This window comes from Amblyraja radiata, chromosome 5, assembly GCF_010909765.2.
Source record: "Amblyraja radiata isolate CabotCenter1 chromosome 5, sAmbRad1.1.pri, whole genome shotgun sequence".
NCBI classification, from domain to species: Eukaryota; Metazoa; Chordata; class Chondrichthyes; order Rajiformes; family Rajidae; genus Amblyraja; species Amblyraja radiata.
The window spans coordinates 27,834,058-27,857,734 of record NC_045960.1 but is presented as its reverse complement, the minus strand read 5'-3'; the positions used below and the strand labels follow the sequence as shown (position 1 = coordinate 27,857,734).

Below are 23,677 nucleotides of genomic sequence, written 5' to 3'. Positions count from 1 at the left end.
AGTTAGTTTAGAGATACAGCGCAGAAAAATGCATTTTGGCCCACCGAGCCTGTGCCGACCAGCGATCCCCGTACACTAGCACTATCCTACACGCTAGGGACAATTTAATTATTTTTTTACCATAACCAATTAATCTACAAACCTGTAATTTATTCTCAGATTCCTTATTCGCGTCTGAATATTCATCATGCTGCTTCAGAGATATGGTATGCTATTAAGTGTCTCAAGCAGATACTTGATTAAAAGCAATTTTGGCAATAAACTAGAGATCACGGTGTATTTTAACAAGGGATATGAGAACTATGCTAACATTTAAAAGCAAGTGGCAGTATCCAATGTTAGGAACTTAATTTCCCTTTAATAACCTTTATTTACTCATTTTTAAATGAAGTAAAATAAAGGATGGCAGTAATTAAAAAAGCAATGGCCATTCTTGAGAAAGCACATTCAAATTGCATCTGCAAAATGTAGTTAACATTGAATGAAATAATAATAATAATAAAGACTAGCCTTAGTAAGTGATCAGACTACAAAGATTCTTCTGGTTTACTATTGCAATCTTTCAGAAGTAATCTGCTGTTTTTACCCAAATTGGCCTATAATGTGACCCTGAATTCACCCATGCAATTGGCTGGCTCTTAACTACCCCCTAAAATAGCCCAGCAACCCACTTAGATGTCATAGAATCATACAGCACGATACAAACTCAAAAACCTTTATCCATGCTGACAATTACCTATTTACACTAATGCTGTTCATTCCCTCTCGCATCCCCATTACTCCCACCTCCTTCCCATCCCTGTCGCTCACCGACACCAGGAGCAACTTAACTTGTCTGGGATATTGTTGGAAACCGGAGCACCCAGGGGGAAACCCATGCAGTTACAGGGAAAATGTGCAAACTCCTCATGGAGATCACAATTGAACCATGATTGCTGGAGCTGGAGGCAGCTGGGATTACCCGCGCGGCTATGCCATGATGCCTCATAAGTGTTATGTTAAAGTAGGATTGTAGCGGCTCATGATGACCTTCTCAAGAGCAAGCGAGGATGGGCCAGAAATGCTGGCCTTGCTATACATGTCCAGATCCTCAAATATCAATAAAAACATCCTACTGTACATCACAGAAGCATAAAGAGACCAGAGTTACTCCAACTAAAAAGGTGTTGGGTGCGATACTGAAATTTTACCAATTCTCTGATGCAGTCAAATGATGGAGTGACAGGTGCCAGGTATGCGTAGAAAGACTGAAGTGAGCGTAGTTTGGCCTCAACTTTTGTTCACTACAGCATTACAGGCATCGACAAGCATTGATGCATCATTTAAACTACTCCATTGGATAGATTAGAAATGTCATCACAAGTTTTAATCCCTGAAATTACAATAAAGCATTATTTGAACTGTCTTTATTTTCACATTCATATTTACAAACAAATCGGCATCCACCGTAATCTCACATCCAAAGTAATTTGGAATCGTGTCCTCGCTGAACTGCGAATCCTTTTAAAAATACTGCAATTTTATTCTAAATCCTTCTGTGGAAATTTGTTCAACTACCTGTATAATAAATGCAAGTGGAAAAACGTTGACATTTTATTTATTCAGAAACAGAATCTCAGGTATTGTATTCTCATACCTGTGGACTTTGGACTTTTCTTTTTGTAAATTGCGCCAACATATGGTGTCTGTGCAGGTGTGAGCTATGCAAAAAAATAATTTCACTGTGCAGTGCATTCATGACAATAAAGAACCGTTGAACCATTGCACCATATTCAGTGCATTTGATTTCATATTCATGGTTTTACATAACTCTTTACGGCAGCAAGGAAGCATTTTGCAAAATCTAGAACTTGCAAGATGGCAGTCCTCTGGAGCAAAAGATATACACACATTATTGAATAAGGCATACCAATCCTCAAAAGTGGCAGATTGGGTGAGGTTGGTGAGCTACAATATAAAATACCTTTCACAGAAAAGCCTAACTCCAGTATTCTTCTCAGATGTTGATGAACCTATTGTGAATTTCCTTCATTTTATTAGCATGAACTAATTTATTTTTAAACCTGATTGTTGTTGCCCTGTTGGCATTGTGATCAAGGATTTAAGAACATAACAAATATGGCAATCAATACATTTCACAAACATAGGCAAAAGGCAAAAGTGGCAGAAAAATGACTAAATTGGAAGGCAACTTAAAAACAAAGTCCAGCTTCTCTAACTGGATTATTTCAACTTCACAACAAAGGTCTCGACCCGAAACATCACCTATTCCTTTCCTCCTGAGATGCTGGCTGACCCGCTGAGTTACTCCAGCTTTTTGTGTCTATCTTCGGTTTAAACCAGAATCTGCAGTTCCTCCTTTTTTCAACTTTACTTCATGAATATTTGTTAGTTTTAGCAGTACTTCGCCCAGCCACTAGTTGGAGCTTTTCATAATTGCGGCTCTCCATTTCCCTCCACAGATGCTGCCTGACCCGCTGAGTTCCTCCAGCGCATGTTTTTCTTTATAATGGCAGCAGTGCAATGATCTGTGTGAATGCGGGGAGCTAAACTCCCATTTGATGCTGATAATAGAACAGACACAATTTAACATAAATGTTCATTCCATTAAGTGAAAATGGATAGGAATAATGGAAAATATTGAGAATTAGAGGTGTACTTTAGGAGGCCTGTCAAGAGTAAGCTTAGAAAAATTTCCACAATAGTAGATGACTGAAGTATGGAATTCTCCTCCATAATCAGCAACTGATGCTGAGTTAAATATTGTTTTAAAATCTTGGATTTACATTTTTTTATTAACCAAAGGTTTTATGGAAAGTGCAAAATGCAGGTACACAGAGATAGCACTAGAGCTTCTACTCTTGTTCCAATGTCCCACCTGTCCTCACAAAATATTGATAGCCTGAAGGTAAACACAAAATGCTGGAGTAACACAGCGGGACAGGCAGCATCTCTGGAGAGAACGAATGGGTGACATTTCGGGTCGAGATCCTGCTTGATAAAGTCTGAAAGTCTCGACCCGAAATGGTACCCATTCCTTCTATCCAGAGATACTGCCTGTCCCGCTGAGTTACTCCAGCACTTTGTGTCCACCTTCGAACTTCGCATCTAGTTCTTTCCTACACAAAATGTTAGCCTGGTTGCGGGAGCTTTGAGGGAGAAAAAATTGGCATGCGAGTGGGATACACAATTGTCAAACACCAACAGTTGCGCTGAGCAGGAAGCAGCTTGTAAAATTTTAGAAACAAGGAACTGCAGATGCTGGTTTATACAAAACGGCATAAAAGTAACTCAGTGGGTCAGGCAGTATCTCTGCTGATCGGCACAAAATGTTGTAACATAGCAGGGCAGGCAGCATCTCTGGAGAGAAGGAACGGGTGATGTTTTGGGCTGAGACTCTTCTTCAAACAGCATCTCTGGTGAACATGGATAGGTGACGTTACGGGTTGGGACCCTTCCTCAGACCATGTTTAGTTATATTTTACGTAATATTCAGCTATCGTAGCATGTTGCAGCTGCACTCCGACTCTGAGATGATGCTGCATAAGTTAAACAAGCTATTATAACTTAAAATAGTTGGAAAAGGGGATGCAGATAAAACAAATTATTCACAGTCCAAGCACCCAAGTGGTAACTATGAAAGCAAGTCATGATATTGTAGATAGACACAAAAAGCTGGAGCAACCCAGGCAGCATCTCTGGAGAGAAGTAATGGGTGACGTTTCGGGTCGAGACCCTTCTGCAGACTTGTCATGGGAAAGGGAAACTAGCGATATAGATGATGATATTGAAGTTTCTTGACCATGATGCAAACATTTTCAGTGTTATTTTAACGATGCAACGCTTTCAAAAGTTGGAATAAATACTTAAGCAGTTGTTTGGCTGCAGTGTTACGTACTGACTTCCCTTATATTTCATTCCCACTTTGATGTCTTTTGCCTTGTGCATCTTCTTCCTTCACTATCAATGGCTTCATACAATTCTTTGTTTTCTGTTGTGGCATTCAAATAAGCAATGTAACTCACACAAAGTGTGATGGTCAGCAGTCCGAAAGCCATCACAGGTTTATTCTGTTGCATAAACACAAAGGCAGAAATTAGTTTCTAAATGTGTAGGAAGGAACTGCAGATGTTGGTTTAAACCAAAGATAGACACAAGAAGCTGGAGTAACTGTTTGGGCAGCATACAACCCAGTGGTATGAATATTGATTTCCCTAACTTCAAGTAACCCCGGCATTCCCTCTCTCTCTATCCCTCCCCCACCCAAGTCACACCAGCTTCTCGTTTCACCCAACAAACAGCTAACAATGGCCTGTTTCCTTTATCATCGTTACTTTTTTGCATATCTTTCATTCATTGTTCTTTATCTCTCTACATCATCGTCTATATCTCTCATTTCCCTTATCCCTAACCAGTCTGAAGAAGGGTCTCGATCCGAAACGTCACCCATTCCTTCTCTCCAGAGATGCTGTCTGTCCCACTGAGTTACTCCAGCATTTTGTGTCTAATTAGTTTCTAAAAATATAATTGGAATCTCTTATATTAGAAAACATTATTAATTATAATGCACAAAATATGGTTTTACAACATTCCCTTATCATTACTTAATTATCCCTTTAGTAAGATTCCAGAAGGCATCAAAATCATTCTTTCTGTACAAACCAATGTCTTGGATTATAGGTTCAATGCACTAAGTATGCACATAGCACTAAAACAATTATGAGTTAGGATGCAAGCTCGACACCTACGTAGAAAGCATTTCATTGGGATGCATCACAGCATGGTTTGGGAACAGCTCCCTCCAAGACCGCAAGAAATTACAGAGAATTGTGGACACAGCCCAGACTATCACATACACCAATCTCCCTTCCAGTGACTCCATCTACCCTTCAAGCTGCCTTGGCAAGGCCACCAGCATTATCAAGGACAAGTCTCATCTCATCTCCCTCTTCTCCCACCAGGCAGGATGTACAGAAGTGTAAAAACGCACACCTCCAGAGTCAGGGATACTTTCTTCTCAGCTGTTATCAGGCAACTGAATCATCCTACCAACAACTAGAGATTGGACCTCATTAGAAACCCTCGAACTACCTTTACTGGACTTTATCTTGTACTAAACGTTATGCCATTTATCCTGTATCTGCACACTGTGGCTGGTTTGATTTTAAATTGGCAAGCACACAACAAAAAAGCTTTTCACTGTACCTCGGTACACATGACAATAAACTAAACCAGCACTAAAAGAATTATGAGTCAGGGTGCAAGCACAGCACAGCACCTGCGATACCTTTTCATTCAACCATCAGAGGAAAAAGGTTGAGAAATGTGAGTACGCACATCCCCAGATTCATGGACAGTTTCTTCCCAGCTGTTGTCAGGCAACTAAATCATCCTAACACAACCAGAGAGCACAACCACTGAACTACAATCAACAGTGCTCTCCATAATGTTTGGGACAAAGACCCATCATTTATTTATATGCCTCTGTACTCCACAATTGTGGCTTGGTTCGGCAACTTGAGCGTCCAGGAGCGGAAAAGGCTGCAAAAAGTTGTAAACACTGCCCAGTCCATCATCGGCTCTGACCTCCCTACCATCGAGGGGATCTATCGCAGTCGCTGCCTCAAAAAGGCTGGGCGGCGCGACTCTTGTCAGCAGCGGCCTCTGCAGTCCGTCTGTCTTTTTATTGTTTTCTGTCTTGTTCTATGTAGTTTTTATTGTTTTTTTTGTCGGGGTATGTGTGTGGGGGTGGGGGAACTTTAAGGTCTTTCCCCTGCATGGGAGACCCGACCTTTTCTTTGTCGGGTCTCCGTTGTCGTTGGGGCTGCAATGTGGAGCGGCCTCCAACAGGAATGACCTGGGGCTCCAGTCGCGGAGCTGCGGATTTACTCACCATCACGGAGCTGGCCGAGTCCGGAGCGGGTGGAGCGGTGGTGGAGCGCTGCTGTGACCCGACACCCGGAGTTTCGGAAGCTCCTACCGCAGGTCTGTGGACGGTAATGCCGGGAGCCCGCGGGTCCCTGGTGGGAGACCGCTTTTCGGGGCTTCCGCAGCGGCGACTTCTCCCGCCCGAGTTGCGGGGTTGAAGATTACCTGGAGCGGGGCCTACATCATCGCCCCGCGCGGCTTGGAATGGCCGCGGGACTTTGTGAGCGCCCGCCGGGGCTCCAACACCAAGAGCCCGCCGGGGCTCCAACACCAAGACCCGGTGCGTGGCCTTGCATCGCCCGGCGTGGCTTTAATGGCTGCGGGACATTTAACATCGCCCGCCGGGGGCTTTGACTGTCTTTGACTCTGACGTGGGGGGGAGAGGGGAGTGCAGGGGAGAGATATGTTTAAGTTTTGCCTTCCATCACAGTGAGGAGGACTCACTGTGATGGATGTTTATGTGAATTGAATTGTGTTGGTGTGTGTCTTGGTTCTTTTTTTGTATGGCTGCAGAAACCAAATTTCGTTTGAACCTCATGTGAGGTTCAAATGATAATAAAAGGTATTGTATTGTATTGTAAAAAGGCTGCCAACATCATCAAGGTCCCACACCATCCTGGCCACACACTCATCTCTCCACTGCCATCAGGTAGAAGGTACAGGAGCCTGAAATCTGCAGCATCCAGGTTCAGGAACAGCTCCTTCCCCACAGCCATCAGACTATTAAACACAACTTCAAACAAACTCTGAACTACAACAGCCTATTGCGCTTTATCTGTTTATTTATGTGTGTTTTTTATATATTCTATGGTATATGGACACACTGATCTGTTCTGTATTTATGCCTACAATATTCTGCTGTGCTGCAGCAAGCAAGAATGTCATTGTCCCATCTGGGACATATGACAATAAACTCTCTTGAATTGACTTGATAATTTGAGATTTGTAATAGAAAAAAATCACATGTGGTTAAAGTGCACATTGTCAGATTTTAATAAAGGCCTTTTTTATACATTTTGGTTTCACCATGTAGAAATTACGGCTGTGTTTATACATCGTCCCCCCATTTCAGGGCACCATAATGTTTGGGACACATGGCTTCATTGGTGTTTGTAATTGCTCAGGTGTGTTTAAATACCTCCTTAATGCAGGTATAAGCGAGCTCTCAGCAACTACTTTCCTCCAGTCTTTCCATCAACTTTTATTGTTATTTATCAACGAGGACCAAAGTTGTGCCAATAAAAGTCAAAGAAGCCATTATGAGACTGAGAAACAAGAATAAAACTGTTAGAGACATCAGCCAAACCTTAGGCTTACCAAAATCAACTGTTTGGAACATCATTAAGCAGAAAGAGAACACTGGTGAGCTTACTAATCGCAAAGGGACTGTCAGGCCAAGGAAGACCTCAACAGCTGATGACAGAAGAATTCTCTCTATAATAATGAAAAATTCCCAAACACCTGTCCGGCAAATCAGAAACACTCTTCAGGTGTCAGGTGTGGATTTGTCAATGACCACTAGCCGCAGAAGACTTAATGAACATAAATACAGAGGCTACACTGCAAGATGCAAACCACTGGTTAGCCGCAAACATAGGATGGCCGAGTTACAGTTTGCCAAGAAGTACTTAAAAGAGCAACCACAGTTCTGGAAAAAGGTCTTGTGGACAGATGAGACGAAGATTAACTTATATCAGAGTGATGGCAAGAGCAAAGTATGGGGGAGAGAAGGAACTGCCCAAGATCCAAAGCATACCACCTCATCTGTGAAACACAGTGGTGGGGGTGCTATGGCCTGGGCATGTATAGCTGCTGAAGGTATTGGCTCACTTATCTTCATTGATGATACAACGGCTGATGGTAGTAACATAATGAATTCTGAATTGTATAGACACATCCCATCTGATCAAGTTCAAACAAATGCCTCAAAACTCATTGGCCGGCGGTTCATTCCACAGCAAGACAATGATCCCAAACATGCTGCTAAAGCAGAGGTCGGCAACCATGTTCGGCATAGGGGCCAGGACGCATGTCTGTGAGCGGATGGCGGGCCACATCTATCACGTGTTCACATAGATCCCACCCCCATCCCGCCCCGGATGGCAGGCATCAAATCACGTGTTCACATGGATCCCGCCGCTTCGAGGATGCCACCCGGAGCACTGGCCCCTAGTTACAGGCGCTCACGAACACGGCGCACCTACGGACCATTGCCTTGGCTCTGTCCTGAAGGCGATGGCTCAAATACTCACACTCACTCGTCCCCGACCTATTGACAACCCTGATCCCGACAGTGAAGCCCAGGCACAGAAGGTGTACGGCCGTGTCGACGGCTTTGCGCAGGATGCGGTACAGCCAGAGTTCGGCGCTCGGCCCCGCTCGGCGGCTTCACAATTGTGGCCGCCAGTGTAGGCCTCCTTGTGTCTTTGCATCACCGCTCCTGGGCGCCTCGGGCCCAGGAGGTACCGGAGATGAAGGAAGTCTGCGGGCCGGATTTGTACGGAAAAAAAAAATACGCCTCCGGGCCGGATGATTTCGGGTTATGGGCCATATTCGGCCCAGGGGCTAACCTCTGTGCTAAAGCAACAAAGCAGTTTTTCAAAGCTAAAAAATGGTGAATTCTTGAGTGGCCAAGTCAATCACTCGATCTGAACCCAATTGAGCATGCTTTTTATATGCTCGTCAAGACTTGTCAAGAGAGTTTATTGTCATGTGTCCCAGATAGGACAATGAAATTGTTGCTTGCTGCAGCACAACAGAATGTTGTAGGCATAAATACAGATCAGATCAGTGCGACCATATACCATAGAATATATATATACACACATAAATAAACAGAGAAAACTGAACGGGACTAGCCCCCAAAACAAGCATAAGCTAAATAAAGATGGCTGCAATACAGGCCTGGCAGGGCATCACCAGAGAAGACACCCAGCAACTGGTGATGTCCATGAATCGCAGACTTCAAGCAGTCATTGCATGCAAAGGATATGCAACAAAATACTAAACATGACTACTTTCATTTACATGACATTGCTGCGTCCCAAACATTATGGTGCCCTGAAATGGCGGGGGACTATGTACAAACACTGCTGTAATTTCTACATGGTGAAACCAAAATGTATAAAAATGGCCTTTATTAAAATCTGTCAATGTGCGCTTTAACCACATGTGATTTTTTTTCAATTACAAATCTCAAATTGTGGAGTACAGAGGCAAATAAATAAATGATGGGTCTTTGTCCCAAACATTATGGAGGGCAGTGTACCTCTTTGATGTCCCTCGGACTATCCTTGACTGCATTTTGCTGGTTTTATCTTGCACTATACGTTATTCCCTTATAATGTATCAATAAGGGAATAACATATAGGGAATGTGTGGGAGTGGCGGCGCCTAACGGCAGCAGCTCGACTACAGTCGTCTGTCTTTTTTTTATTTTTGTCTTGTTAAATGTATGTCTTGAGTTAGTTTTTATTATTTTTTTTAGCTGTGTATATGTGGGGGGTGGTGGGGGGGGCTGTGGGGGAAATTGTTTAAATCTCTTCGCTGTGCGGGGACCCGACTATTCCCTGTCGGGTCTCGGATGTCGTTGGGCCTAACATCGTGGAGCCGGCGGCGACCTCCGGCCGGGACTAACCTGGGGGCTCCAGTTGCAGAGCCTGCGGAACTTACATCGCGGAGCTGGCCAACTTCGGAGCGGGAAGAGCTGTGGTGGCGTGCGGCTGCGACCCGACTTTGGAGTTCGGAGGCATCGGCCGCAGACTCGGTGGACGGGAACATCGGGAGCTCCAAGTCCCTGGTGGGAGACCGCTTTTCTGAGCTCCGCAACGGCGACTTCTCCCGCTGGAATCGTGGGTTTAAGGACATGGAGCCGGGGCCTAACATCGCCCGGCGGGGCTTAAACGGCCTCAGGACTTACCATCGCCCGCCGGGGACTTTAACATCGGAGCCCCAGTTCGCCTCGACACTGCAGTTGGACTGCTGGACCACGGGAGAAGGAACAAAGGGAAGAGATAAAGACTTTGCCTTCCATCACAGTGAGGAGATGTTGGAGACTCAGGATGTTTATGTAAACTGTGTTAAGTGTAGGTCTTGGATTGTTTTGTAATGTAAAAAACTGTAGAAATTATATTTCGTTCAAACCTAGGTTTGAATGACAATAAATGCATTCTATTCTAATAAATTGTAAATGGATTGACTGTAATCACGTATTGTATTTCTGCTGACTGGTTAGCACGCTACAAAAAGCTTTTCACTGTACCTCGACAACATGACAATAAACTGAACCGAACGGAATCATCTAAGGTACACAAAAATGCTGGAGAAACTCAGCGGGTGCAGCAGCATCTATGGAGCGAAGGAAATAGGTGACGTTTCGGGCCGAAACCCTTCTTCAGACTGATGGGGAGGAGAAGGAAGGAAAAAGGGAGGAGGAGGAGCCCGAGGGCGGGGTGGATGGGAGGAGACAGCTCGAGGGCTAAGGAAGGGGAGGAGACAGCAAGGGCTAGCAAAATTGGGAGAATTCAATGTTCATGCCATCCGGACGCAAGCTACCCAGGCGGAATATGAGGTGCTGTTCCTCCAATTTCCGGTGTTGCTCACTCTGGCAATGGAGGAGACCCAGGACAGAGAGGTCGGATTGGGAATGGGAGGGGGAGTTGAAGTGCTGAGCCACCGGGAGTTCAGGTAGGTTATTGCGGACTGAGCGGAGGTGTTCGGCGAAACGATCGCCCAACCTCCGCTTAGTCTCACCGATGTAAATCAGCTGACATCTAGAGCAGCGGATGCAGTAGATGAGGTTGGAGGAGATACAGGTGAACCTTTGTCGCACCTGGAACGACTGCTTGGGTCCTTGAATGGAGTCGAGGGGGGAGGTGGAGGGACAGGTGTTGCATTTCTTGCGGTTGCAACGGAAAGTGCCCGGGGAGGGGGTGGTACGGGAGGGAAGGGAAGAATTGACAAGGGAGTTGCGGAGGGAGCGGTCTTTGCGGAAGGCAGACATGGGGGGAGATGGGAAGATGTGGCGAGTGGTGGGGTCACGTTGGAGGTGGCGGAAATGGCGGAGGATTATTTGTTGTATTTGCCGGCTGGTGGGGTGAAAGGTGAGGACTAGGGGAACTCTGCCCTTGTTGCGAGTGCGGGGATGGGGAGATAGAGAGTAGTGTTGCGGGGTATGGAAGAGACCCTGGTGTGAGCCTCATCTATGGTGGAGGAGGGGGATCCCCGTTCCCTGAAGAACGAGGACATTTCCGATGCCCTGGTGTGAATCATCTAATCCAGGTCAACTTCTTCTGTGGAACCAAAGAGCAACAGATGCTAGTTTATACCAAAGATAGATACAAAGTGCTGGAGTAATTCAGCGGGCCAGGCAGCATATCTGGAGAAAAAGGATTGGTGACGTTTTGGGTCGGGACCCTTCTTCAGACTTCAAATCCGAAACGTCACCCATCCTTTTTCTCCAGAGATGCTGCCAGACCCGCTGTGTTATGCCAGCACATTATGTAAACGCCTTCTCCACCATTTCCAAAGCCTCTACATCGTTCCTGTACAGGCGACTGTAAATGCAGCCAAACCAAACATTATGAAGTTGCAAAGTGACTTGGCTTCCATATCATTCACCATAACATTTAAAAAGAACAGCATCCAAGTTTAAGTGAAAATTCCCTTACAGGTTTAATGAAGAGCTCTGGATTAATAGCTCGGAAAAGGCTGGTGGTTCGGATTCCCCTCAGTCCTGGACTTTTGTAACCAGTATCCTTTGGAGGCTCCGTCCTTGAATCAGTGGGATCGGGTGAAGCCGACATGCTGACAGTTCAATTTACGATCCTGGACATTAAGATAAACACCATTTAAAAGGAAAAATAGTTCTTCAAAATGTTTTCAGCTGTTATGACCTGCTTTGGATATTTTTATGATTTAGGAAATGGGGAATAGGCATAGATTTTGTGGCCACTGAAATAAGACAGTTAATACTAAGAATTCCCAAATGTAATGGGAATGGAGGTTAGAACTTCCTGGAATGAAAAAGTACTATGATTTTCATGGGGAAATTCCATTAAAATGTTTTAATTGCAGTACACCAAAATCGTCTTTTTGCACTATTATTGTTTTTGTGTGTATATATATATCTATATATATTCTTACCTGCAGCACCACAACAGAATATGTAAATATACTACTCTGTAAACAATATAATAAATGAGAAAAACTTTATATATATATATATATGACTTTTTAATCGAGGTTATATATATATATATAACGTTTTTCTCATTTATTATATTGTTTACAGTGTACTATATTTACATATTCTGTTGTGCTGCTGCAAGTAAGAATTTTATTCAGACTTCAGTCTGTAGAAGGGTCTCGACCTGAAACGTCACCAGAGATGCTGCCTGACCCGCTGAGTTATTCCAGCATTTTGTGTCTACCTAGTAAGAATTTTATTGTTCTGTGTGGGACATATGACAATATAACACTCTTGACAGAAAGTGACGAGAAAGGGCAGAAAGTAGCATGTAGTGAATGTTCAGCATTTTTTATTTTATTGTCACAGCAATAAAAGGATTTAGCACATCGTAATTGCTTCGCCCACTTTGCCACTTTGCAGCATGTGGTCAATAAACTGGGAGGGAAAAAATAGACAAGACAGGATATACATTTTCATAAAGGCGTGCATCTTTATTAAATGTCTTTATAACAAATTATCTTGTATTAAGTATGAGTTATTTGGTAACTATCCAGTGACAGTCGAGTCTGCAAATTACATTGAATCGGTTAATTTTCTAGTCTGACAACAACCAACAGTGGCATGGCGGCGCAGTGGTAGAGTTGCTGCCTTACAGTGCCAGAAGACTCTGGCTCAATCCAGACTACGGGTGTTGTTTGTACGGAGTTTGTATGTTCTCCCCCTGGGTTTTCCCCGGATGCTACCTTTTCCTCCCACACTGCAAAGGCATACAAGTTTGTAGGTTAATTGGCTTCGATAAAAATTGTAAATTGTCCCTAGTGTGTAGGATAGTGCTAGTGTATGGGAATCGCTGGTCAATGTGGGCTCAGTGGGCTGAAGGGTCTGTTTTCTCACTGTATCTGTAAATTAAACTACTGTAAACTATGCCCTGTGTTTTCTTCTATCTACTTGATTACTGTCTAGTTTCGTTGATCACAAAATCTTTATGGTAAAGTCTTTCTTTCCGATCTCAGTCTGCCAGAAAAGCTAAACACATTCACAGGGAAAAATAAATTTGAGATATAGTCGTCATGACTGCTGCCAACAAACCACTCATTCATAAATCGGTCTGGAGGCAAAACTCAGTCTTCACCTATTTTTCACGAGTTTGCATGTTCAATGACCCAAACAAAGGGTCTCGTGGAAACAAGGTGTGCAAGTGCAGTCATTTATATCCAAAGTTAAAAATTAAACCCTTCTCCCATTCTGCAGACCTATTTTCTACAGAACACACATAAGAATGGAAAGATATCTCAAGGAGAGCAGTAAATTGTAGTGTCCAGGTCCAGGCAGAGAATATAGTCAAAGAATCATATAGAGCGGAAACAGGTCCTTCGGTCTAACTTACCCACGCTGACCATTCATACTAGTCCCACCAGCCTGTGTTTGGCCCATATCCCTCTAAACCTATCCTATCCATGTAACTGTCCAAATGCTTTTTAAAATGTTGTGATAATACCAGCCTTAGCCCCCTCCTCCGGCAGCTCGTTCCAAATGTATAGAAAGGAACGGCAGATACTGGTATATGCCGAAGATAGACACAAAATGCTGGAGTAACTCAGCGGGTCAAGCTGAGAAAAAGGATGGGAAAAAGGATGTGTCTGACAAGGGTCCCGACCTAAAACGCCACCCATCCTTTTTGTCCAGAGATGCTGCCTGACCTGCTGAGTTACTTCAGCACTTTGTGCCTAGCTGATTCCATGTACCTACCACCCTTTGTGTAGGTTCCTATTAAATCTTTCCTCCCTCATCTTAAACCTACGTCCTCTGTTGCTTGATTCCCCTACTCTTGGTAAAAGACTACATTCACCCTATTTTTCCCTTCATACTCTTATACACCTCTATAAGATCACCCCTCATCCTTCTGCATGCCAAGGAATAAAGTCCTAGCCTGCCAAACCTCTCCCTATTGCACAGGCTCTCAAGTCCTGGCAACATCCTCATAAATCTTCTGAGCGGAAACAATCAACCGTACTTCAGGGGAAACACTAGCATTCCTTGTTTATTAATTATTGATTACTAACTCATTGTATTATTGAATATTTGTGTATTTATTGTGCGTTACTGGGCCTGGTAAGCTGCAGAAGTAAGAATTTCCTTGTTTTGGTACAATTTTGACAATTAAACACCCTTGACATTAGTCTTCACTGCAGGCAGGGGTGTTGGTTTGCAGTCGACCCTGCACTGACCGTGACCCCCATGGTACACTCTCGGTTCACCCCCACCTCTGCCACCGGGGTTCATCCCCCACCCCCCAGTTCACCCCCCTCTCCCCCCGCCGTTCCCACTGTTCGTACCCCGCCACCCCCAGTCCACCCTTTCTCCCCTCCCCAGTTCAATTCCCACTCACTCCCCTCCTCCAGTTCACCCACTCTCTCTCTCTGTCTCCCCCAGTGCCACGGCCTCTTCCCCCAGTAGTTCACTCTCCCCGCGTTCACCTTCACCTCCCCCCCCCCGGCCCAACCCCTCCTCCCACGCAGTGCGTACCCCCACCCCCACCCCGGGCCCCATCTGCAGCTTCCCCCCTTCATCACCTCCTCTCACGGCGGGACGGCGCCGATCCGCGGGGTTGAGGGGGTTCACGGCCCGCAGGCCGCCTGCTTGAGCCCGGGGCCCAGGCCCAGCTGCAGGGCCGCGTCCACTGTCCGCTGTCCGCCTCCCCTCCCCCTCCGCCGCTCAACGAGTGCATCCCCTCCCCTCCCCCTCCCCCCGACACCGACACCACGGCCTCACCCCGCTCACCTTCACAGGGGCCGCCCCTTCCTCTCTCCCCTCCCCTCCCCCTCTGTCTCTCAGCCACACCTGGCCATGCCTCACTGGGCCAGTCACCAGCAAAGATTATAAAGCCGAGCTTAATCTTTGGATACTAGAGCCTTCTATGATCTTTGGATATTATCAAACAAAGATCCTATAGTGGAACAAGATAGGCCACTCCTGTGAAATGCAATGGGCTGACGTGTAGTACGCGACGGAGCGGAACGTGGGCATTTTTTTCGTCCATTTTAGTAACCGGAACCGACCCGACTCAAGTTCAAGTTCAAGTTCAAGTGAGTTTATTGTCATGTGTCCCTGTATAGGACAATGAAATTCTTGCTTTGCTTAAGCACACAGAAAATAGTAGGCATTTACTACAAAACAGATAAATGTGTCCACATACCATGATATAAATATATACACACATGAATAAATAAACTGATAGTGCAAATAACAGAAAGTGGTTGGTAATAATCAGAGTTTTGTCCGAGCCAGGTTTAATAGCCTGATGGCTGAGGGGAAGTAACTATTCCTGAACCTGGTTGTTGCAGTCTTCAGGCTCCTGTACCTTCTACCTGAAGGTAGCAGGGAGATGAGTGTGTGGCCAGGATGGTGTGGGTCTTTGATGATACTGCCAGCCTTTTTGAGGCAGCGACTGCGATAAATCCCCTCGATGGAAGGAAGGTCAGAGCCGATGATGGACTGGGCAGTGTTTACTACTTTTTGTAGTCCTTTCCTTTCCAGGGCGCTCAAATTGCCAAACCAAGCCACGATGCAACCAGTCAGCAGTGTAATCAACCGACTCGCAGTGTAATCAACGTTGCGGGGGAACAGTTTGTGTGTGTGATATAGGGTTAGATTCATAATTCTGTTAGTTCATAATTCTGTTAATTAGAAACATAGAAATTAGGTGCAGGAGTAGGCCATTCGGCCCTTCGAGCCTGCACCGCCATTCAATATGATTATGGCTGATCATCCAACTCAGTATCCCGTACCTGCCTTCTCTCCATACCCTCTGATCTCCTTAGCCACAAGGGCCACATCTAACTCCCTCTTAAATATAGCCAATGAACTGGCCTCGACTACCCTCTGTGGCAGAGAGTTCCAGAGATTCACCACTCTCTGTGTGAAAAAAGTTCTTCTCATCTCGGTTTTAAAGATTTCCCCCTTATCCTTAAGCTGTGACCCCTTGTCCTGGACTTCCCCAACATCGGGAGCAATCTTCCTGCATCTAGCCTGTCCAACCCCTTAAGAATTTTATAAGTTTCTATAAGATCCCCTCTCAATCTCCTAAATTCTAGAGAGTATAAACCAAGTCTATCCAGTCTTTCTTCATAAGACAGTCCTGACATCCCAGGAATCAGTCTGGTGAACCTTCTCTGCACTCCCTCTATGGCAAGAATGTCCTTCCTCAGATTTGGAGACCAAAACTGTACGCAATACTCCAGGTGTGGTCTCACCAAGACCCTGTACAACTGCAGTAGAACCTCCCTGCTCCTATACTCAAATCCTTTTGCTATGAAAGCTAACATACCATTCGCTTTCTTCACTGCCTGCTGCACCTGCATGCCTACTTTCAATGACTGGTGTACCATGACACCCAGGTCTCGCTGCATCTCCCCTTTTCCTAGTCGGCCACCATTTAGATAATAGTCTGCTTTCCTGTTTTTGCCACCAAAATGGAGAACCTCACATTTATCCACATTATACTGCATCTGCCAAACATTTGCCCACTCACCCAGCCTTTTGCAGTCAGTTTTTATGTTCCCTGCCAGTTTTCTTTCATAATCTATTTTTCCTTTCCTAATTAAGCCCTTTGTCCTCCTCTGCTGGTCTCTGAATTTCTCCCAGTCCTCCGGTATGCTGCTTTTTCTGGCTAATTTGTACGCATCATCCTTCGCCTTGATACTATCCCTGATTTCCCTTGTTATCCACGGATGTACTACCTTCCCTGATTTATTCTTTTGCCAAACTGGGATGAACAATTTTTGTAGTTCATCCATCCAGTCTTTAAATGTCTTCCATTGCATACCCACCGTCAACCCTTTTAGAATTAATTGCCAGTCAATCTTGGCCAATTCACGTCTCATACCCTCAAAGTTACCTTTCTTTAAGTTCAGAACCATTGTTTCTGAATTAACAATGTCACTCTCCATCCTAATGAAGAACTCAACCATATTATGGTCACTCTTGCCCAAGGGGGCACGTACAACAAGACTGCTAACTAACCCTTCCTCATTACTCAATACCCAGTCTAAAATAGCCTGCTCTCTCGTTGGTTCCTCTACATGTTGATTTAGATAACTATCCCGCATACATTCCAAGAAATCCTCTTCCTCAGCACCCCTGCCAATTTGATTCACCCAATCTATATGTAGATTGAAGTCACTCATTATAACGGTTTTGCCTTTGTTGCACGCATTTCTAATTTCCTGTTTGATACCATCTCCAACTTCACTACTACTGTTAGGTGGCCTGTACACAACACCCACCAGCGTTTTCTGCCCCTTAGTGTTTCGCAGCTCTACCCATACCGATTCCACATCCTCCAAACTAATGTCCTTCCTTTCCATTGCGTTAATCTCCTCTCTAATCAGCAACGCTACCCCACCTCCTTTTCCTTTCTCTCTATCCCTCCTGAATATTGAATATCCCTGGATGTTCAGCTCCCAGCCTTGGTCACCCTGGAGCCATGTCTCCGTGATCCCAACTATATCATAGTCATTAATAGCTATCTGCACATTCAACTCATCCACCTTATTACGAATGCTCCTTGCATTGAGACACAAAGCCTTCAGGCTTGTTTTTACAACACTCTTACCCCTTATACAATTATGTTGAAAAGTGGCCCTTTTTGATTTTTGCCCTGGTTTTGTCTGCCTGCCACTTTTACTTTTCACCTTGCTACCTATTGCTTCTACCCTCATTTTACACCCCTCTGTCTCTACGCTCACACATTTAAGAAACCCTTTCCCTTTAACTCCATCCTCCACTATCCCATTCGACACCCCACCCCCCCTTATTCAGTTTAAAACCACCCGTGTAGCAGTGGCAAACCTGCCTGCCAGAATGCTGGTCCCACACCTGTTAAGATGCAATCCGTCCCTTTTGTACAGTTCCCCCTTACCCCAAAACAGATCCCAGTGATCTAAGAATCTAAATCCCTGCCCCGTGCACCAGTTCCTCAGCCACACGTTCAGGTCCCGTATCTCCCTGTTCCTGCTCTCGCCAGCACGAGGAACTGGAAGCAAACCGGAGATAACAACCCTGGAGGTCCTGCTTTTCAGCATTTTTCCGAGCTCTCTAAAGTCACGCTGCAGAATATTCATCCCCTTCTTTCCAACATCGTTTGTGCCGACATGCACTACCACTTCCGGATGTTCACCTTCGCCCTTGAGGATTTTCTGCACTCTGTCCGTGACATCCTGGATCCTGGCACCAGGAAGGCAGCACACCATCCTCGCATCCCGTCTGTTGCCGCAGAAACTCCCACTCCCATTACAATGGCGTTGCCTGCCTTAGGCCTTTTTGGTTCTGGCTCAACAGCCCTATTCGCATCGCAAGCCAGTCCGCCGCTCAGTGTAAACACGTCTTCTGTCCCGACAGCTTCTAAGTGGGTGAACCTGTTCACAAGAGGTACAACACCCGGGGACGTTGGCATTCCATGCTTCCCTCCCGTTCTAACTGTCTCCCACCTTCTCTCTTCCAGTACCTTAGGTGTAACAATCGTACTGTAGGACTTGTCGAGGAACGACTCCGTTTCTCGGACGAACCGGAGGTCATCCACTTGCTTCTCAAGTTCCCCAACACGGCCCTTCAGGAGCTCTACCTGGATGCACTTCTCGCATTTGTAGCAGCCAGAGGCACCAGCCTTGTTAAAGAATAAAATATTGATACATTTTGACTCTGGTAATTTTATTTTTTTAATGTTTTTTTTATCATTTTTTTAAATGGCTCATATGCTGTGTTTGAGTTGATTTTGTATTACACTTGCACTCTGTAATTCATTCATCTAATCACACTGTTCACAACTGCAGTGTTTGGGAAAATAATAGCAATATGAAGATTCCAGTTGCTCTAGCCCTGGAATGTTACTTAATGATTTTGTGTCTATGGAGTTGTTTCTCAACAATTAAATGGATCTGGTCTTCTCAATAGCCAGAGAGTGGAATGAGATCTGTCTGTAAATGGTGGGGTTATCTAATTGAAGTATTTCACAACATTAAATTTGTTTTGAGCAAGATTTACAAATGATGTATAACTTAAGGATGGTTTTATTCAGCGAGCATACAACTGATTAGATTGTGCTGGAAAGAGCACACATACATGAATGTGATATAGATGTATATAATAATATAACACACACATTTCCATTTCTTCCAATTTTTATATCCAATGATGAACTTTATTTCAGACTAGACAAGGGACAACATTAAATAAAAAAACATTGTAAACCTCCCCGCAACTTCACCTTGGTGTCTCGGCCATGCTGATCCAGGCCAGACTCCCCGCACGCTGTGGAAGGAACATCTTTTCGCTTTTATTGTGATTTATTTCTCTTTTTAACACTGAATATCTGATAACGACACATTAGCAGCATATGGCACCAATATTGCACCAACCCACTCAATTTTAAATTATTCATAATAGAAATCCATTAACATGGTTAACACTTTATTTCTGACATGCATAGTAAGATTTACATAATTCACATTATTCTGAGCGCGACATATACAGGGTTGCAGTGTTCAGCATATCAGCTAACCAGTGAAAGTGATGTACAATTCAACGTATGTGACACAATGATGGCCCCACCCCTGCTTACACCAAAGAGCAAAACGTCCAACGTAGATACAATAATAAATAAATCGCCATTTGCATTGTTTTGCGCAGCTAACAAATCACAATTTCACACAATGTACATAAGACGTCAGTTATTTGACAAATACTCCGCAGTTCGGTGTAGGAGATCATGTCGGTGAGCATTCTAGACCCACTGTCGACATCTGAAATTACAGAAAATATGCAATCAATATGTTCTTATTCTGCATTAAATAACAGAGAGGTAGAAAGAAAATGCTCTTGAGAAGATTTTTACAAGGATGTTGCCATGAGGCAACTAGTACTCCTGCACCTATTCCAGCTCTATCTTAATGGCGTCAAGTTGGGAAAAGGGGAAGTTCAACGGGATCTGGGGTTCCTTCTACATCAGTCTATGAAAGTAAGCATGCAGGTACAGCAGGCAGTGAAGAAAGCGAATGGCATGTTGGCCTTTATAACAAGACGAATAGAATATCGGAGCAAAGAGGTCCTTCTGCAGTTGTACAGAGCCCTAGTGAGACCACACTTGGAGTATTGTGTGCAATTTTGGTCCCCTAATATGAGGAAGGACATTCTTGCTATTGAGGGAGTGCAGCGTAGGTTTACAAGGTTAATTCCCGGGATGGCGGGACTGTCATATGCTGAGAGAATGGAGCAGTTGGGCTTGTACACTCTGGAGTTTAGAAGGATTAGAGGGGATCTTATTGAAACATATAAGATTGTTAAGGGCTTGGCCACACTAGAGGCCATCAAACATGTTCCTGACGTTGGGGGAGTCCAGAACCAGGGGCCACAGTTTAAGAATAAGGAGTAAGCCATTTAGAACGGAGACGAGGAAACACTTTTTATCACAGAGAGTGGTGAGTCTGTGGAATTCTCTGCCTCAGAGGGCGGTGGAGGCAGGTTCTCTGGATGCTTTCAAGAGAGAGCTAGATAGGGCTCTTAAAAATAGCGGAGTCAGGGGATATGGGGAGAAGGCAGGAACGGGGTACTGATTGTGGATGATTGTATTGTATTCAAATTTATTGTCATTGTCTCAATTAGAGACAACGAAATGAATTTTCCTTACAGGCAGTATCATAAAAATTAATAAATAATAAATAATAAAACATATTAAAAATAAAATTGAATTAAAAAAAGAAAAGCACAAACACAGAAAGTCCACGACACAACATAACACAGTGGCACCAAGGTGAGGAAGGCACCATAGTCGAGCCAGCCTCCCCTCCGATCTTCCCAGATGTTCATCCGTGGTCTGGGCCTTCCGAGCACCCGCAGTCGCCGCACCGGGCGGCCCGATGTTCAGGCCCTCACGCCGGGCTGGTGGAACGCCGACGCCGATCCCCGACGGTGAACATCCTCCTCCTCAGTGGCCCGGACCTCCTGAGCAGCCGCCTCCCGCAGCCGGAGTCCGCAGCTCCCGAGTCCGCAGGCCGAGCCGGGCGGAGTCGCAGGACCCCGCGTTGTTGATCAGCGCCGCCCACGTTGGGAGCTCCGCAACCGCAGCTCCATGATGTCGGTGCAGCAGGTCCAGCACTCCGGGCTCCAGACGGCGATCCCCGGTAAGGCATCGCCAGCCCCGCGATGTTACAGCGCTGTCCCGCCGCTGCTGGAGCTCTGGTCGATTCCGGCAGGAAAGGCCGCGCCAATCCAGTAGGTAGGCCGCTGGGGGGGTGAGGACGCGACTCGAATAATAGTCGCGTCCTCTCCATATCCCCCTTACCGTGCCCTCTTCCCCCACATAAAGACATTTAAAAAAACATAAAAAACACACATTGAATGGCAGTGCTGGCTCATAGGGCCAAATGGCCTATTCCTGCACCTATTGTCTATTGAGGCCTCGACTGTATCTGAGACAAAGGGGAGCACCCAGCTCTAAGATCTGAACTATAGTGAAAGTTTGGGCAGACTTAATAAAATTCTCCGTACAAAACAGAGTCAATATGTTCTTATTCTGCATTAAATAAACTAAAGTGAGAGACAGGCTAAATAAAATTTTCAATATGCCACAGAAGTAATAAATGTTTTCTTACCTTTCCTCCTTAACAGGGAACCTGAAGAAAGACAAGTCGGGTCGCCTACTTTGCCGATTGGAGCAATTTACCGCAGAGCAGAATGCAACACTAGTAGACGTGGACGGCATGGCCAAAGCGAAGATTCTTTGGATTCGAGAGCGGAGGAGGAAGCAAAGATCCTATCTTTGGGTGGAAGCAAGATGGCGGAAGCTGGTTACGAAAATGGGTCCTATAATTACCCATGAATCTGCCCATGACCGTACTACGTGTTTTGCGTAGGAGTAGTCCATCTTGCTCCGCTATAGGACCTTTGCTAGCAAAGATCTTCTTTGGATACTAGTGCCGCCTGTGTGCTGGCGGACAACTCCTCACCAGCCAATGGGAAGGGATAAACCCAGGAGGAACTGCAGATGCTGGTTTACACAAGGACATGATATGTCTAAGGGACTGATACACAACAATGTGTGTCGGGAGGAACTGCAGATGCCAGTTTACACAACGACTCAACATGTCCAAGGTACTCAGACATGAAATGCTGGAGTAACTCAGCAGGTGAGGCAGCATCTCTGGAGAGAAGGAATGGGCGACGTTTCATGTCAAGACCCTTCTTCAGACTGATGTCAGGAGAGGGGGGAACAACGATAGAATGTAGTCGGAGACAGTAAGACTAGTGGGAGAACTGGGAAAGGGATGAAGAGAAAGTAAGGGCTATCTGAAGTTACAGAAGTCAATGTTCATACCGCTGGGGTGTAAACTGCCCAAGCAAAATATGAGGTGCTGTTCCTCCAATTTGTGCTGGGCCTCACTCTGACAATGGAGGAGGCCCAGGACAGAAAGGTTAGATTGGGAATGGGAGGGGGAGTTGAAGTGCTGAACCACCGGGAGATCAGGTAGGTTAAGATGGACTGAGCGGAGGTGTTCAGTGAAACGATCACCGAGCCTGCGCTTGGTCTCGCCGATATGAAGAAGTTGACACATGGAACAGCGGATACAGTAGATGACGTTGGAGGAGGTGCAAGTGAACCTCTGCTCACCTGGAAAGACTGTTTGGGTCCTTGGATGGAGTCGAGGGGGGAGGTAAAGGGACAGGTGTTGCATCTCCTGCGGTTGCAGGGGAAAGTGCCTGGAGAGGTGGTGGTTTGGGTGGGAAGGGACGAGTTGACCAGGGAGTTTCGGAGGGAACGGTCTCTGCGGAAAGCAGAAAGGGGTGGAGATGGGAAGATGTGGCCAGTAGTGGGATCCTGTTGGTGGTGCGAAAATGTTGGAGGGTTATATGCTGTATGCACAAGGAACTGATACACAACAATGCGTGTAGGGAGGAACTGCAGATGCTAATTTACACAAGGACTCAAAATGTACAAGGAACTGATACACAACAAAGTGTGTAGGGAGGAACTGCAGATGCTAATTTACACAAGGACTCAAAATGTACAGGAACTGATACACAACAATGCGTTAAAGAAGGAACTGCAAATGCTAGTTTACACAAGGACATGATATGTCTCAGGAACTGATACACAACAATGTGTGTAGGGAGGACCTGCATATGCAGGTGTATGAAAGGACATGAAATGTCCATAAGGAAATGATACACAATGATACACAATAAGGAACTGCAGACACCAGTTTATAAAAGAAACAGAAAATAGGTGCAGGAGTAGGCCATTCGGCCCTTCGAGACAGCAGTGCCATTCAATATGATCATGGCTGATCATCCAAACTCAGTACCTCCTTCCTGCTTTCTCCCCATATCCCCTGATTCCATTAGCCCTAAGAGCTATATTTAACTCTCTCTAGAAAACATCCAGTGAATTGGCTTCCATTGCCTTCTGTGGCAGGGAATTCCACAGATTCAACTCGAGGTGAAAACGTTTTTCCTCATCTCAGTCCTAAATTGTATATGATTCTATAAGATCCCCTCTCATCCTTC

At 45.2% G+C, this 23,677-nt stretch overlaps 1 protein-coding gene and 1 long non-coding RNA gene across 4 annotated transcripts; one reads left to right on the top strand and one right to left on the bottom strand.

The window, feature by feature from the left end:
* Positions 1 to 3,017: 3,017 nt before the first annotated feature.
* smim8 (small integral membrane protein 8) lies at positions 3,018 to 15,101 on the bottom strand. 3 transcript variants are annotated; one of them, XM_033020840.1, is made up of 3 exons: positions 14,900 to 15,101; positions 11,598 to 11,754; positions 3,018 to 4,070 (listed from the first exon to the last, which is right to left on the bottom strand). In XM_033020840.1, the coding sequence occupies exons 2-3, from the start codon at positions 11,730 to 11,732 to the stop codon at positions 3,915 to 3,917; spliced, it is 291 nt and encodes a 96-aa protein (XP_032876731.1). In that variant the 5' UTR covers positions 11,733 to 11,754; positions 14,900 to 15,101; the 3' UTR covers positions 3,018 to 3,914. The 3 variants fall into 3 exon arrangements, with proteins under 3 accessions (XP_032876731.1, XP_032876729.1, XP_032876730.1); XM_033020838.1 differs by lacking the exon at positions 14,900 to 15,101 and adding an exon at positions 14,692 to 14,800; XM_033020839.1 differs by lacking the exon at positions 14,900 to 15,101 and adding an exon at positions 14,702 to 14,800.
* LOC116973123 lies at positions 4,683 to 21,804 on the top strand. The gene is made up of 3 exons (XR_004412001.1): positions 4,683 to 4,694; positions 15,403 to 15,406; positions 21,745 to 21,804. It is a non-coding gene; the product is annotated as an uncharacterized LOC116973123 (long non-coding RNA).
* Positions 21,805 to 23,677: the final 1,873 nt, after the last annotated feature.